This window comes from Rhineura floridana, chromosome 2 (genome assembly GCF_030035675.1).
Source record: "Rhineura floridana isolate rRhiFlo1 chromosome 2, rRhiFlo1.hap2, whole genome shotgun sequence".
Taxonomy (NCBI): Eukaryota; Metazoa; Chordata; class Lepidosauria; order Squamata; family Rhineuridae; genus Rhineura; species Rhineura floridana.
The window spans coordinates 217,142,823-217,157,996 of NC_084481.1; the positions used below are offsets into that span (position 1 = coordinate 217,142,823).

General features: G+C 42.1%; 1 protein-coding gene across 2 annotated transcripts in view; it reads left to right on the forward strand.

Moving 5' to 3' along the window:
* The first annotated feature begins 4,704 nt into the window (after window positions 1-4,704).
* RCOR1 (REST corepressor 1) overlaps window positions 4,705-15,174 on the forward strand; it is a 172,851-nt gene continuing 162,381 nt past the window's right edge. Inside the window, exons 1-2 of one of the 2 annotated variants that reach the window (XM_061612205.1) lie at window positions 4,705-5,331; window positions 5,480-5,539. In XM_061612205.1, coding sequence (XP_061468189.1) covers window positions 5,097-5,331; window positions 5,480-5,539 — 295 coding nt within the window. In that variant the 5' untranslated portion in view covers window positions 4,705-5,096. The remainder of the gene's footprint in view (window positions 5,332-5,479; window positions 5,540-15,174) is intronic. The other variant, XM_061612204.1, reaches the window with a different exon arrangement.

Below are 15,174 nucleotides of genomic sequence, written 5' to 3' on the forward strand. Positions count from 1 at the left end.
TAGAGCTTTAATTGTGCAACATCAATTTGCTGGCATGTGATTGAATCCAACCCCAAAACAGCAACAGACTGGAGGTGCCCACAGATGTTGAAAGCACAGAGACTATATTTGGGGGCGGGGAGAGGAGAGAGAGAAAATGGCAACTTTAGGGTTAATGCATATTGAGAATTAATCGATAAATGTAATATAATATTCACTAATAGGCAAAAAACCTTGCAGTTTAAGAATGTACCTATAGCCCACAGATATTTCTATCAAACTTTAAAAAGCAGGGAAATTGGGCAGCTATAGTGAATGCACCAGGGGAGCAGGAGACCTGACCTCTATGAGATATTGTACTGCCCTACAAATTTGTCAAAATGCAAACACAAGTTGGGTTGGTCTTTCACAGTCCAATCTACTTCCTGTGTAGCTTGGAAGGATTTGATAACTTTGTTCACAGCTGTGCAGCAGCAGCAGCACTGAGGGAAGACCAAAGTGGGTGTTAACTCCTCTCCAGGAGCCAGCATGCTAGTGTGTTTGTGTTAAGCCATCGTTTGGCTTAGTATTATGTGCAAACTAGCTCAATACAAGACATACCACAAAACTGTATGGCTTAGCATGTTGTCCAGACCCAGTGGCCTTCTGAAGTGGCTTCAGTGGTTTATTTATAAGACTTCTATTCTGCCTTATCACCAGCAGCTCTAAAGACAGTGAACAGTAAGACACTTAAGACGATTAAAAATAAAGACAGCAACAATAAAATCCATTAGTGTGGCATATAAAACACTAAAACCAGCCAGCAAAAGGCAATTAAAAGGGTCTTAACCCTTATTAAAAGCTGTTGGTCACAGAACTGCAAGACAGAGTTGGGCTAGCTAGGAAGGGAGCCAATGTACAAATCCAGGGAAAGAGTTCTACTACTGGAGTAACACCACTCATAATCCCTCCCTCTCCAGCACAGGCTGGGAACTTTTTTTAGCTTGAGGTCTGCATTCCACTCTAGACAGCCTTCTAAGGGCCACATGCCAGGAGTGGGTGGGGCCTGAAGCAAAAGTGGGTGGAGCAATGAAAGTAGATTTTATCTTTGTACAGTAGGCTTGTTTCTACACACACTCATATGCCCCTTGATCCAGACAAGCATGAATATTCTCAGAGATCAAGGACACATTTCAACTAAGCAAGAACATTTGGGGTGCAAGGCAGAGCCAGCAAGGGGTGTGGCCTTGGCAGAGTTCCAAGGGCCAGATAGAGAAGCCTGGAGGGCTGCAGGGTTGCATTCGGCCCTGGGGACTAAGGTTCCCCACCCCTACTCTCCAGTAACCATCCTCCTAAGAAAATGCTTCCCCAACCTAGTACCTTCCAGATGTTTAGGACTACAGCTCTCATCACCAACAACCTACAAAGTCAGGGATGATGCTTGTAAGGAGCTGAAAATTGAATTGAGTAAAATGAAGCAGGAGATTAAAGATATAGGGGTCCCTGTGAGAGAGGTGACCCTGGAAGGGGTCCCTGTGAGAGAGGAGACCCCGGAGATTGGAACAAACGTGGAACAGGAAAAAGATTTGGAGTCTATGGACTTTAGAAACAAAATCTATTGTTTGGAGATACAGGAGATTAAAGACATAGGGGTCCTTGTGAGAGAGGAGACCCTGGAGACTGGAACAGGGGTCCCTGTGAGAGAGGAGACCCTGGAGACTGGAACAGGGGTCCCTGTGAGAGAGGAGATCCCGGAGATTGGAACAAACGTGGAACAGGAACAAGATTTGGAGTCTATGGACTTTAGAAATAAAATCTATTGTTTGGAACTCAATGTTATCTCTGAAGAAATTAATGAAGATTCTAGAGATAAAGTTATTAATGGCATGGATAATCTTCTGGACTGGAATGATGTGATGGAGCCCAATATAGAGAAAATCTATGGAATTAACTGCAGCCATGTGACAATGGAAAAACTTTCAAGAGATGACCCAGTGTATTTTGAAAAAAAGAACAGAGATATGATTTTACAGCAGTATTTCAGCAACCTATTCAGAATGGATGGCAAGAAAATATTTGGGATAGAGGTAATTCCCATCAGACTCTTATTATATGACTATGGCTTTGACAGCAAGATTATTATGGAATACTGATAATGGAAGATTGGATACTGAAATTACTGGACTTAACAAGACTACTGAAGATGGAAGATGGAAAATGGAACTAATAGGGATAATAGAACAATGGCTACTGAAATTACTGAACCTAACAGATTCTGATGTGATGGATTAATTGAAATGTTTATTTTGACTATGGTTATGACAATAAGATTATCATAATTAGTAATGAGATGGATTAATCGATATGCTTATCTGGAAAAAAAAATTGATAGATATATTTCTTAAAGAATTGAAACCTCTCTTTGACTTTTTGTGGAAAGAATAAAGTAATGTTTATGAGATTTGATGATTAAGTAAGATAACTACTGGAGGAAAGTGATTTTATAATATGACTTAAGAGACAGGATTGTTATATATTATAGACTTATAACTGATTTGATCTTTGACAAATGGGAAGTCAATATTTTACTCTTTATTTTTTATTTTTTTTTCTTTTTTCTTTTTTTCTTTTTGTTTAACTATTTTTGATTTTGTTTTTTGTCTTTGAATGTTTTATGATTTTGTCTTGTATGTTTTATGAAAATCTGAATAAAAATTATTGAAAAAAAAAAAAAAAAAGTCAGGGATGATGCAAGCTGTAGCCCAAAACATCTGGAGGGCATCGGGTTGGAGAACATTAGCTTAGAACATGACGGCATCAGAAGAAAGGCTTTTGAGGCAGATTTCAACTGGTGGGAAGAGAGAGAGAGATAAGGACTGGGGCCTGGAGCCCTATTTCAGTGGTTCTCAAACTTTCTCCCCATTGGACCACCTGAAAATTGCTGAGGGTCTTCGCAGACCCCTTAATGATATTTCTGCCTGTTGTTGCAATTGTAATTCCATAGAATTCAAACTGTACTGCATTAAAACACAATATAAAAAATAAAAGAAGCCATAAAACTACAATTAAAAACCAGTATAGGACATTCAGTGCAATGGATGTGTCACCTCCCATCTTCAACCACAAATCCACAGACGTACTGTGGTCCACCTGGATGCAGCTCACGGACCAGTGGTAGTCCACAGACCACACTGGGAACCCCTGCCCTATTTCATATCATGATTAAAAATACAACCACCACCACGTTGTTTTTGCAGTTTGAATTTCACCTGTCTGTAAGTTTTGCTGCCTGCTTTGGGGGCTAGGAAAAATGGCCCAGATTATCCATGGCATTTTGTATTCTGTCCGTTTCCTTTAAAAAGGCTTTAAGGAGCAAAACAAAAGCAGTGACCCCCCCCCCGCCAATGTCTTCTGCAACTTCAGTCCTGAAAACTCTTCCAAGGCTGCTTCTATTTTTCCTCCTTCCCTATATGTGGAAAAAATTGTCAGATGTTGACAAGTTCTCGCCCTGAGATTCCACCCCCTTCCTCCTCCTCCTCCTCCTCCTCTTTTGGAAAAAGGCAGATTAGGAGGGGGGAGGAACAAATGTCTTTCACTTTGGAAATTAATGTTAATACAGCTTGGGGAAAAAAATGCCATTGGCCTTGTATCTCTTTGCCCTAGTGGCAGATTCCAAGAAACGGCACTGCCTGTGGCTGGACGGGGGAGGGACGCATTTTGCTCTTTCCCCGCCCCAGACATTTGAAATCTCCTTCAGGGTTTCCTTCCTCCACCGTGTTTTTCCTCTTGTTAATATTGTTCTACGACACAACTAACAAAAATCTCCTTTTTCTAAACCGTTCCCTGCCGGTGTGAAAATGTTCAGGGAAAGTTGCCTTCATTTATCATAGGTGGAAAGGTTCTTGCTCTCCGTTCTGCAGCTCCAGAGAGAATCGATCTGCTTAAAACTCTGGAAATTTAATGACTTGGTGCCTATCCTCTCTCTCCACCCCCCGCCCCGCTTTATCTGAAAAGCAACAGAGCTTCACTCTTTCAGAGAGAGATTTGGCCATTTGAAAGAAAGAATGTGAGAGAGGAACTGCTATAAGAACATTCTTCCACTCACACGAGTGTGCGTGTGTGTGCGCGCGTGCATGTGTGGAAAGCACGAGTCAAAGCAACCTCAAGACACGGAGATAGTTGGTAGTATTATTTTAGTTTCTTTGTATGGAGATTCCATTCAAACTGTTCAGCTTGTCACCAAGTAACCTTCCGCCGAGCAGGAGGAGGGTGGTGGAGAAAAATAGTCCCAAGCTGCTCGTCACCCTTATATCTGATGGGGGAAGTATATATGTGTGAGGAAAAGAAAAAAAGGGGGGGATAATTTGCTTGCAGTTTCCTTTGCTGCGGCTACGCCATTCGCTTCCTTGCACCCAGGCCCTTTCCCTTGAGCGTGGCTAGAGTACCCTTCTCTTTAGGGCAGCTACCAAACTCCCCCTCTTTTTTCCCTTTTCCTCTTTCCGCCCCCCCTTTCCCCTCTATAAAGATACAATGTAGCCTTGGAACAAGCTTTCTCATTGGGCGTAGAGATTGCAAAGCTCCAACCACGTAGAGTCCGCGATACGCCTCTCCACCTAACCTTAACCAAACGGAAGCGCTGGGCCGGCTTTGATGGACGGCGGGGCAGGGCCAATGGGGAGGGGGCAAAGCTTCCCAAAATGTATGGGCGGCCAATGGGGTGAGCGGGGGGGCAGGCTCGCTGGGAGGCTAGCAGATCAGGTTGACAGTGACTAGTCCCAGTGCAGGGAAGTGCAAGGAGAGGGAGAGAGAGAGAGAGAGAGATGAGCTTCAAAGTTCGAGGCTACCTCTCATAGCAGGAAATTTCGGCGGGGGGGGGGAAGAGAGGAAAGGGAAAAAAAAAGAGAGCTTGCAATTAAGCAGGGGGTCTCTTGAAGCCTTACCATTGCAGCTTATTTCCCAGGGGTTGTTTCCTCCCCCCCCCGCTTTTTTGCAAAAAAAGAAAAAAGAGAGAGATCAGCCTGTCTTCTGTTATTTCCCTACTCCTTTCTTCTTTCTCTCCCTCCAAATTTTGACTTTGGCTTTTCCTTTAACCTCCCGCCCCGGACACCCCCCTCTCCTCCTCCTCCTGTTCTCCCCCAATGCCAGCCATGATAGAGAAGGGCCCAGAGGTCTCAGGCAAAAGAAGAGGCAGGAATAACACTGCAAACCAGTCCAGCGGCGCTTCTAACAGCTCTGCCTCCGTCGGAGCCAACAACGCTAACAATGGGAATAGTAAAAGTTTGGCAGCGGCAGCAGCGCCCAATGGGAATGGCAGCAGCGCCGCCAACTCTTGGGAAGAAGGCAGCTCTGGGTCTTCTAGCGATGAAGAGCATGGTGAGTGTCTCGGGGATGGGAGGGAGCTTTTTTGGGAGGGGGAGGGGGATGGAAAAGAAGGAGAACTCTGATCAGCGCTTGCAGACTTCTTGAAATATCTATATGATTTTGAAAATTAGCATATATTATTATTTTTTAAAAAACACAGGAGGAGGAGGCATGAGAGTGGGAACCCAATACCAAGCCGTCGTTCCTGACTTTGATCCCGGTGAGTCATTATTTATTTATTTATTTATTTAACGTAAAAGAAAAAGTAGAAGTCTAAATCTTTATATGACTCTTGCCTGCCTTGCTTCTTTTCGGAAGAAGCCTCGAATAAATATAATACGGAGTGGGCTGCCTCCAACTAAGTTCTACTCGGAGTAGACCCATTGGGACGGATGGACCTAAGTTGCAGTCATGGTCATTCATTTCAGTGGCTCTACTCTTGAGTATGCCTGACGTTGGATACAACCTAGTGTCTTCCTGTCTCTCCCCTCCCCTCCCCTCCCCTCCTGCTAATCCATTGCCATTTGGAAAAGGGTTCTGATGCCTGTTTTTACTCGTAAGTAAATCCCTCCTGAATTTCATGGGGCTTACTCCCAAGGAAGCGTGCACGGATTGCACACCTGGATGGTTAAACTCATTTGTGTGTGTGTGTGGCTTGATTGTTAAGGTTACAGTGCGAGGGCACTTCCTTTTGTTATAAAAGTAGGGATTTTAAAAAGTGTGTGTCTTATCAAGAAGCCGGAAGATAACAACTTTTGCCCCCCTCCCTCCTCTGTGTGTGTTCCCCCTGCTGTCCAAGGGAGGAACAGCAAGGAGGGGGGTTGTTTGTCTTGGGGAGGGAAACCTGTTTTAGTGATGGGGGGGAGAAAGAGGACATATTCTGTGTTCTTCTTAGAAATCCTCTCATAAATTCATTCTTATACATCTCTCTCATTTTTCCACATTTTTGAGGGGGGGGAGAGTTATATTGGTATAGGATGGAAAGGGAAGGATTCATCTCTCCCCCCCCCATTTCCGTGGCTTTCAGGTGTGGCTACTATTTTCATAATTCACTTTGGCAGAAGGGGAGGGAGGGAGGAGCCTGCCCTTTATGAAAATCGGTGCCAGTCTGCTCCCTTAGACTCCTCCCCGCCCTCCCCCCCCCGCAATTATTTTGGATGCAATTGACCTAAATCCAATTACTTCTAAAATTATTATTAAATGAGTGGTTTACATGTTTAGGTTTTCGAGGAATGGTGAGGAGCACAGGAGACTCCCACTTTTCATGAAGAATTCTAGGGCAATCTGAGTAAAGGACAAAAAACAGAGAGAAGAAAAGAGAGCCAGTTAATAAAAACAACAGTAGTCTTTCCAGGGGGCACTTTGTCGGCTGGGTGACAAGCAGAACAACAGATTTGTCCGGAAGGCAATGGTGAAGGGGAGACTTTTCCATTTTCTCCCTCTCTGCTTGGATGTATATGGTGTGGCTTTTTGGGGAGTAGAGGAAAAACAAAATAGCCTCCAGTAGTTCTTCCTCTATTTAGGGTGGGTTGAAATCCACTGCTTCTCCTGTTGGGGGTGGGGAGTGGGAGGGGGGAAGAAGAGGAAGAGGCAGAAGCCCCTCTGTTCTCAGGGTTCAGTACTTAGGCTGTCCTTCAGTTTTCTCTAGGATTAATTTAAAATGATACAGGGGGAAACTGGTCAAACAAAGGAATTCAAGGGTTTCTGTGAAGTAGGGATTTTTTAAAAAAGTGCTCTAGTTGTGTGTGTTGTGTTTTTTTTAAAAGGTCTTTACTTCCTCAATTTTGAAATACAAGCATTTTTAATTGTTTCTTTGTAACTATCCGTTAAAACAAACCCCCAAGCATCTTCCACTGTTTTGGTCTTAATACTCGAGCTGACTCTAGCATGCCTTTCACTTATACAAATCCCTTTATTTCTCTCTCTGTCTTTCTCTCTCTTTCTCTCTTAAAACCATACAAAAGAGCTCCCGCATACTTACGTTATTTCTTTTTATATCATGACCCTGAGGAACTCCCAGTAATTGATTTTTCTAGATTGCTGACTGTCATAATTGGTGATAGTACTCACAAATCTGTAGAACTGGTGTGGTATTACAGTGCCTAAGGCTGTGAATCAGATTGTGCCTGTTTTAGAATTGGAGAGCTGAAGGGTTCTTGTAGGTCATCTAGTCTAACCCCTTGCTTGATGCAGAAAATCCAGAGGTAGAGTATCCTCAGCAGATGACTGTCTGGCATCTGCTTGAAGATCTCCAACTCATGTGAAGAAGAACCCCACCCTGGGTAATTGGTTATATTGTCAAACTGCTCTTAGCATCAAGATGTTTCTCCTGTTTTTTATCCAAAATCTACCTTCCTGGAACTTAAGCAGTGTAGTGTAGTGGTTAGAGCATTGGACTAAGACCTGTGAGACGGGTTTAAATTCCCACTCATCCATAACTCACTGGGTGACCTTGGGCCAGTCACCACCTCTCAGCCTACCTCACAGGGTTGTTGTGGGGATTAATGGGGAGGAGCAAAACCATGTGCAGAGCCTTGAGCTCCTTAGAGGAAAGGTGGAATGTAACTATAATAATTAATAATTAGATCTTGTCCTGCTGTCTTTTAAGTGATAGCTTTTCAGGTATTTGAAGAGTGATTTTGCCCCACCTTGGTCTTTTCTCCAGACTAAACATGCTTCCCAGTTCTTTCAACCTTTCCTCTTAAGTCTTGTTTTTCATACTGCTGACCTTGTCCTCTGAACCTATTCTTTCTTTTTTCTTTCTTTTTGAAGTTTGGTATTCTGGATAAAGTGCAACTATTCCTCCTTGTAACTTGGAAACTGTGGCTCTTTTAATTCAGATTAAAATCACATTAGCCATTTTTGCAGCTGCATCACAAGGCTGACTCATGTTCAAGGTCATTTTCACATGTATTACTGCCAAGCCAGGTATCCTACAACCTATACCTACGCATCTGACTTTTGTTTTGCCTAAATGCAAAACTTTTAATTTGTTTTTGTTATTGAATTTCGTTTTGTTAAGTTTCAGCCCAGTTGCCCATTTTAGATTTTATTCCTGTCTTCTGAGGTATTAGCTATTGCTCTCTGTTTTGTTTCATTCTCACCACACCGTCATCATGGTCTGAGGTAGTATGCTTCTGAGTATCAGTTGTTGGGAATCACAGTGGGGAGAGTGCTGTTAGAATTGGGTCCTGTTTGCAGGCTTCCCAGAGGCATGTGTTTGGCCACTCTGAGACTAGGATACTGGACTAGATGGGCCATTGGCCTGATCCAGCCTTTTTTTCTTATGTTCTTAAGTCATTGATAAATTTAAATCTCTTCCTAACCACCAACTTGCCAGAAGCCTGATCCTACTCATTCTTATTCCAAAGTAATCCCATCCAGTTTAATGGACTCAGCTCCATCTGCACTATACATTTAGAGCAGTATCATACCACTTCAAACAGTCATGACATCCCCCAAAGGATTTGGGGAACTGTAGTTTGTTAAGGGTACTGAGAGTGGTTAGGAGACCCCTATTCTCCTCACAGAGCTACAATTCCTAGAGTGCTTTAACAATCAATCCCTCTTCCAAGGGAACTGTGGGTACTGTAGCTCTGTGAGGGCAGTAGGAGGTCTCTTAACAACTCTTAGCACCCTTGTCAAACTACAGTTCCCAGGATTCTTTGGTGGAAGCCATGGCTGTATAAAGTGGTATCACAGTGCTTTAAATGTATCGTGCAGATGGGGCCCTAGTAGTTAATGAATACTAACATTACGAATATAAGCCAGTCAGAGGCATGTTTAAATGGAGGTGCCAAGATCTGTCACAGTACCATGATCCTCTTGCAGAGCTGTAATTCATAACACTCTTTGAAGAAGGGGGAGCCCTTGAACCAGATTGAGTTTTGTAGTGTCGATATGGCTTTTTAGGGATCAGCTTGTTGCTGGAAGATGGAAGGCCCAGTGCAGCTGTTACCCTTGTTGCATGGCACCCATTTCCTGCAGGGACCATTTTTGCATCAGTGTAACGTCGTGTGTGACATGGCAAATGATGTGGTTACTTTAATCTCCACGTCATTTGTTCATCTCAAGTAGCTTCTTTTTGCAGATGTGGCTAGGCCACATGGAAGGGGCTCCCATACTGCAGTGCTACCATATTTTTCTAGGTTTGTGAATCTGCACTGAGTACTGTGGAGAACTAGTGTAAATTTGTGGTTAAAATAGCCCCTGTGTCTGCTCTTGGGAGTGGGAAGACATACAGGAATACCCCGCTATACGGACCTTCACTTTACGGACACTCGTGAGTACGGACATATTTACAGTAGCACCATTCCCCTGTTTATGTACGCTCGCTTCGCAAGAATGGACACTTAACGGCATGACGCCACCGCCTGATCAGTTTCCAAGTACAAACGTTTTCTTAAAATAAGGCCTACTGTGTTTATTTTAGTTATAAATGCGTTGTTTACATTAGTTATGCCCGTATATGCCGATTGCAGTGCAGTATATGCATTGATAAGTGGAAAAAGGTAGTGCTTCACTTTAAGTACATTTTCGGTTTATGTACTCGCTCTGGACCCATTGCGTACATTAATGCGGGGTATTCCTGTACATTCCCCCACACACATTAAATCTAAAACTTTTCCATTCTAATAAAGCAGGGGTGGGGAAACCTTCAGTCCCAGGGCCACATTCCCTTCTGGACAAGCTTCTGAGGGCCACATACCAATGATGGGCAGGACTAGAGGCAAAAGTGGGTGGAGCAATGAATGTAGATTTTGCCTCTGTACAGTAGGCTAGTTTCTCCATGCACTCACACACCCCTCTCTGTCCTCCATCCGGACAAGAAAGAGGTCTTATCAGAGTTCATTGACTGATTCCAGCTAAGCAAAAGCACTCATCTGAAGCAAGGCCAGTGAGGGCTGTGGCTTAGGGCTGAGGGCCGAGCAGAGAGGATTGGAGGGCCACATTTAGTTCCCGGCAAGAGGATCCCCACTCCTGTATTAAAGAGCGATGGGATGTTCTGTTACTTGAAAAGTGAGATGGAATGAATACTATTGCATTTCTGTCCTGCTTGCAGGCTCCTCACAGCCATTTGTTTGGCCTCTGTGAAAACAGGATGTTGAACTAGATGGGCCTTCAGTCAGATCCAGCAGTGCTGCTCTTATGTAAATTCTCACTTGTATAGAATTTGAATACTTGACTGGATGAAGTTAATGATATATTCATTGATGGAGATGGATTGTACTCACTGGGCCCTGATCCTGTCAGCCTTTTTACACTATTATGGGAGTGCATGCATGCAGATCTTTTATTTACTTTTCCCAAAGAACATCCCTTGCACAATGGGTCCTTTTTTTTTTAGCCTCCCTGTACCTCTGTTTACACAAGGACTTTGTAATTTGGCCTAGAACAGCCTTCCTGAACTTGGTGTCCTCCAGATATTGACTACAGCTGATGGGAGTTAATAGTCCAAAATATCTGGATAGGATAAGGTTGGGGAAGTGTACCCTGGAATGATCTACAACATTGAACCAAAACTCCAATTTATACTTTGATACCCTCTTGTGCTTCCATTAGTTGAGAGTTACATCTACTCCTTTAAAAAAAAAAAACACTAAAAAAACCCACAACTTCTTAATGATTAAGTTCTGTACTAATTGGGGGAAGGAGCTGTCAATTTACTTGATAGAGCTTGTCACTGAGGTATTGCTTTAACTTCCACAAATGTCAGTAATGTCAAGTGATTCTTTCCCAGAAGTATTATTGTCAACTAGTTCTCGGATGTCAGTATGTTCCTTTTTTTTTTAAAAAGGAAAATGTTTAAACCTCTCCCTGAAATAGTAAGAAAGTGGTGATGGAATATATCCCAGGTGCTTTGTTTCCCAGGTGCCTACAAATATGATGCTGGTGTCTAGAACTAGAGATGCTCTTCCCATCCTGTCTTTTAACTTTTGGTGATTTTTTTAGTCATCAGGCAGCCTAAGTGTTAGACAGGGCAGTGGATCTCCAGGGTTTCAGGCAGGATTCTCTCCCAAACCTACCTGGAGATGCCAGGGATTGAACCTGGGATATTCTGCAGGTAAAGCAGTTGCTCTGCTTATGAACTACAACCATTCCCCACAGTGAGGACCTAAAGCCCATGAAATTGCAAAGGTCTCTGTAGGCCTCTCACATTTCTATGCAGAGCCTAACTATATCCCTTTAGTACCAATCCCTATATATGTGTGTGTGTGTGTGTATGTTGTGTGTGTGTTTGGTTAACCACAATTACGTTCATATATATTTTTAGGTGATTAACGGAATCCTTATAGGGATCCAGAGCAAGCTTGAGTGAAATTCTGTTTGTTGCTTTCAAAACTGTCTTATATATATATAAATGGTATTTTATGTATTTTAATTTATTTTAATGTTTTTGTGATTTTACTGCTTATAATTTTATTATGTACATGTCTGATTTTATTTTTGTAAGCTGCCCTGAGTGCCCTGTTATAGGGTAGAAGGGTGGAATAGAAATATTTTAAAACAAACAAACAAATAAATAAATAAATATCCCAGATTAAAAAAACAGTGACCAGTGACACGGTTCAGTTGTGCTCTGACATCATGAAAGCTGAACTAAGGTGGGTAAGAAAGGGATTACAGTCTTCTCCAAATTTAAACTTTATAAAGTCTGGGTGAAATCAGGAGGTAAGGACACAGCGTTGGCCAGTGTATGGGTTTGCATTAATAAAAATTGGTTTGCATTACATAAAAATTCCAGACAGTGTAATGGACTAAACTGCACATTTTGCTAATTGTGCAGAGTAAAATCAGCAGAGGAAATCTGTAGCTTTGCTGCTGTTTCTTTATACTAGAAATATAGTTGGCTCAGTGGGAGGTATCCCTTGCTAAGAAGGCTTGGGCTATGCCAATCGTACAAGAGTCCTATCAGATAGAAAATGAATGGGCATTCTCTGCAACTAGTCCAGGAATTTATTTTTATTTATTTTATTTAAATAAATTTATATGTCGCTTAGTAGTAAAAACAACTCTAAACAGTTTAAAAAGATAGTCTAAAATATTCATTTGAAATACCAGTAAAAACAAACATTTAAAACAAGTTACATAAAAAATCAAAATATAAAATCAGTAATTTTAAAACACTTCACCTATTGAAATCATGTGTCAAAATTACATACCTGGGTAGGCTTGCTGGAACAAAAAGTTTTTAGCATGCACCAGAAACAATACATCGAAGGTGCCTGCCTAATATCAATGGGCAGAGAGTTCTAAAGTATAGGTGCTGTTAAAAGATCAATTTCTTGCAAGTGTGGAATGAATATTATGTGACACTTGTAAAAGTGCCAATTCTGCAGGTCTAAGTGGTCAAATGGGCACATGTGGGGAATTTATGAAGCAGCAATTGTTTTAAAACACTTTTGGTTTTGTCAGCATTTCTGTGTTTAAAAAAGAACCTGGGTTTGAAAATAGGTAGATTCTCCTGAGATAGGAACAGCATAAAGAGAACAGAAAGGAAGCCAGTGTGGTGCCATAGACAAAGCCAATCAGGGAGACCGGGTTCAGATCCCTACTCAGTCATGAAGCACACTGTGATCTTTGGGCCAGTAACCTCTCTCTCCATCTACCTACCTCACAGGGTTGTTTTGAGGATAAAGATGGTGGTGTATGGCAAAACTATGCACCTAGCTTTGATCTTCTTGGAATCATGGCAGGGTAAAAATGTAACAGAATGAATAAGGAAACCTGTCTCAACTACCTCTGGGTAAACTCAGATAGCACTGATAGAAAGGGGGTCTTATAAAAGCCGACATGTTCATTTCCTTCTCTGCAAGCAGTGGTGGTTATTCTGACCCACGATACCTTCTGCAAGTGCTGCAAGACTTTTGTTTGGGCTGAAATTCAACAGCTGGGTATGGGTTAAAGTGAACTTCCATGTTTTATACATCAGGATCTTAGGCTTTGCTTACCAACATGGCATCAGGGTTATGAGAATGTTTTATTAAGAAATGGATGGCTGTTGCTACTTGTGTGTTTCAAGAAACTCATAACAGCTAGAAAAATGGAACATTCCCCTGTCTGTTGACTAAAATTTGGATACCCTGTATGGAGTGATTTTGTGTATACTCCATTAATGGTTGCTGCATGGAAAAGTCACTTGGACAGGAAGTGAAAACAGAGTGAAAGAGCAGAGCAGAGTCGCAAGGAAGGTAATATGCGTGTAGTTCCTCCTTTCTCACGTGTTCCAGGATGGGGAGAAAGAATTTGCAGACTTAGCTAGGAAAGTATTGGTGCTCACACAAAATGTAACAAGCACTTACGCTTCTTATTATATAGAAAAACCAAGCCCTGAGACTTGGAAAGGCATAGGATATGAGTTGAACTAAATGTGTATTTGACTGCAGTTCTCTTTTTACTGGCCGAAGCCAATAGGGCTGGTATGATTCCCCCCCGCAGCTGCTTGAAATATCTGAAAAATGTTTTTTTAGCAAATCCAGTCCATTTTACATGCCACATATTCGTAAACAATGGTGTTCATCTTGTCCTGACACCCTTTCAACTTAAATCTATTTTTTTTAATCAGGGCTCCAGTTTTTACCCCATTAAACTGAATAAGAAAGTGAAACTACTAAAGGTCATTGCCAACCATTGCCAACCTGGTGCCCTCCAGATGTTTTGGAATACAGCTCCAGCATGTGCTGGCTGGGGCTGATGGGAGTTGTAGTCCAAAATATCTAGAGGGCCCCAGGTTGGGCAAGGCTGGATATACTGCTTTTTCAAGTCACTGAGATGATGGTAGTTAACTTATCCTGAAAGTAATACTTTCCTTCGTGTGTGACAGAAACCCTTTTTTTATGCTAAGGGTACTCCCGATTGTAAGGATGAATTTTGGGTGGTTGTACTGATTCACATGAAGTCAGTAACAAATCTCAGATTGTGATGCACTGTGAGCAAACACTTGGCTACACCAGAAGAATTAGTGATCCTCCGGATTAGATGTATAGGTCTGTTCATTTGTAGTTTCCAGGTGCTTTGTACTGCCAAGGCTTAGCCAAGAATAGGTTGCTGGTAATACATTCTGGGGCAGCCTTCCCCAACCGGGTGCCCTTCAGATGTTGTTTGCCAATGGACAGGGATAATGAGAACTTGTCCAACAACATCTGGAGGGCTAAAGGTTTGGGAAGGCTGTTCTGGAAAATATGGGGCAGCCACCATGGTATAGTGGTTAGAACAGGGTTGCCAGCCTTTTGGGGCCAGAGGGCATATTTCAAATTTTGAGAGAGAGAGAGAGAGAGACTGGGGGCACCAGTCACAAAATGGCTGCCATGGAGGCGTGGCATAATACAAAATGCCTTTCATTCAAATTTGAGACCATTCAGGTCCATGCTCAGCTGCGAAGTTTATTTTGTCACTTAGGATAGAGAGCGTGAATGACCCAATCTCACCAGGTTCTTGTGAGGATAGAATGGGCCGGGGCAGAGCTGTGTGTGTCACTTTCAGCTTTCAGGCAAAAAAAAAGGGAAGGTCAGTGGGTATATCTTCTATCAAAGAATGGTATGAGTAGTCTAGGAGTTTAGTGTAAATAGCAAATATAACTTACTATTTGAAAAGTAAAAAGAAAAAAAGGACAACACAGGCAAGACATCTTTGTGATGAAATGGGCAAGTTTCATATAACAGGACCAGGAAATATAAATTATAGTCTTACAGTATTTTGAATGTGGACATGGTTTTGTTGATTTGTAGCATAATGTTTATTAGATTCTGCGTATAGTTTTCTTTTTTGTCATATATTTCCCTGTAATTCATACAATAAAGCAAAGATTTATCTAAAGAAAGTAATAAATAAATAAAAGGGGCTGCATTTAACCAG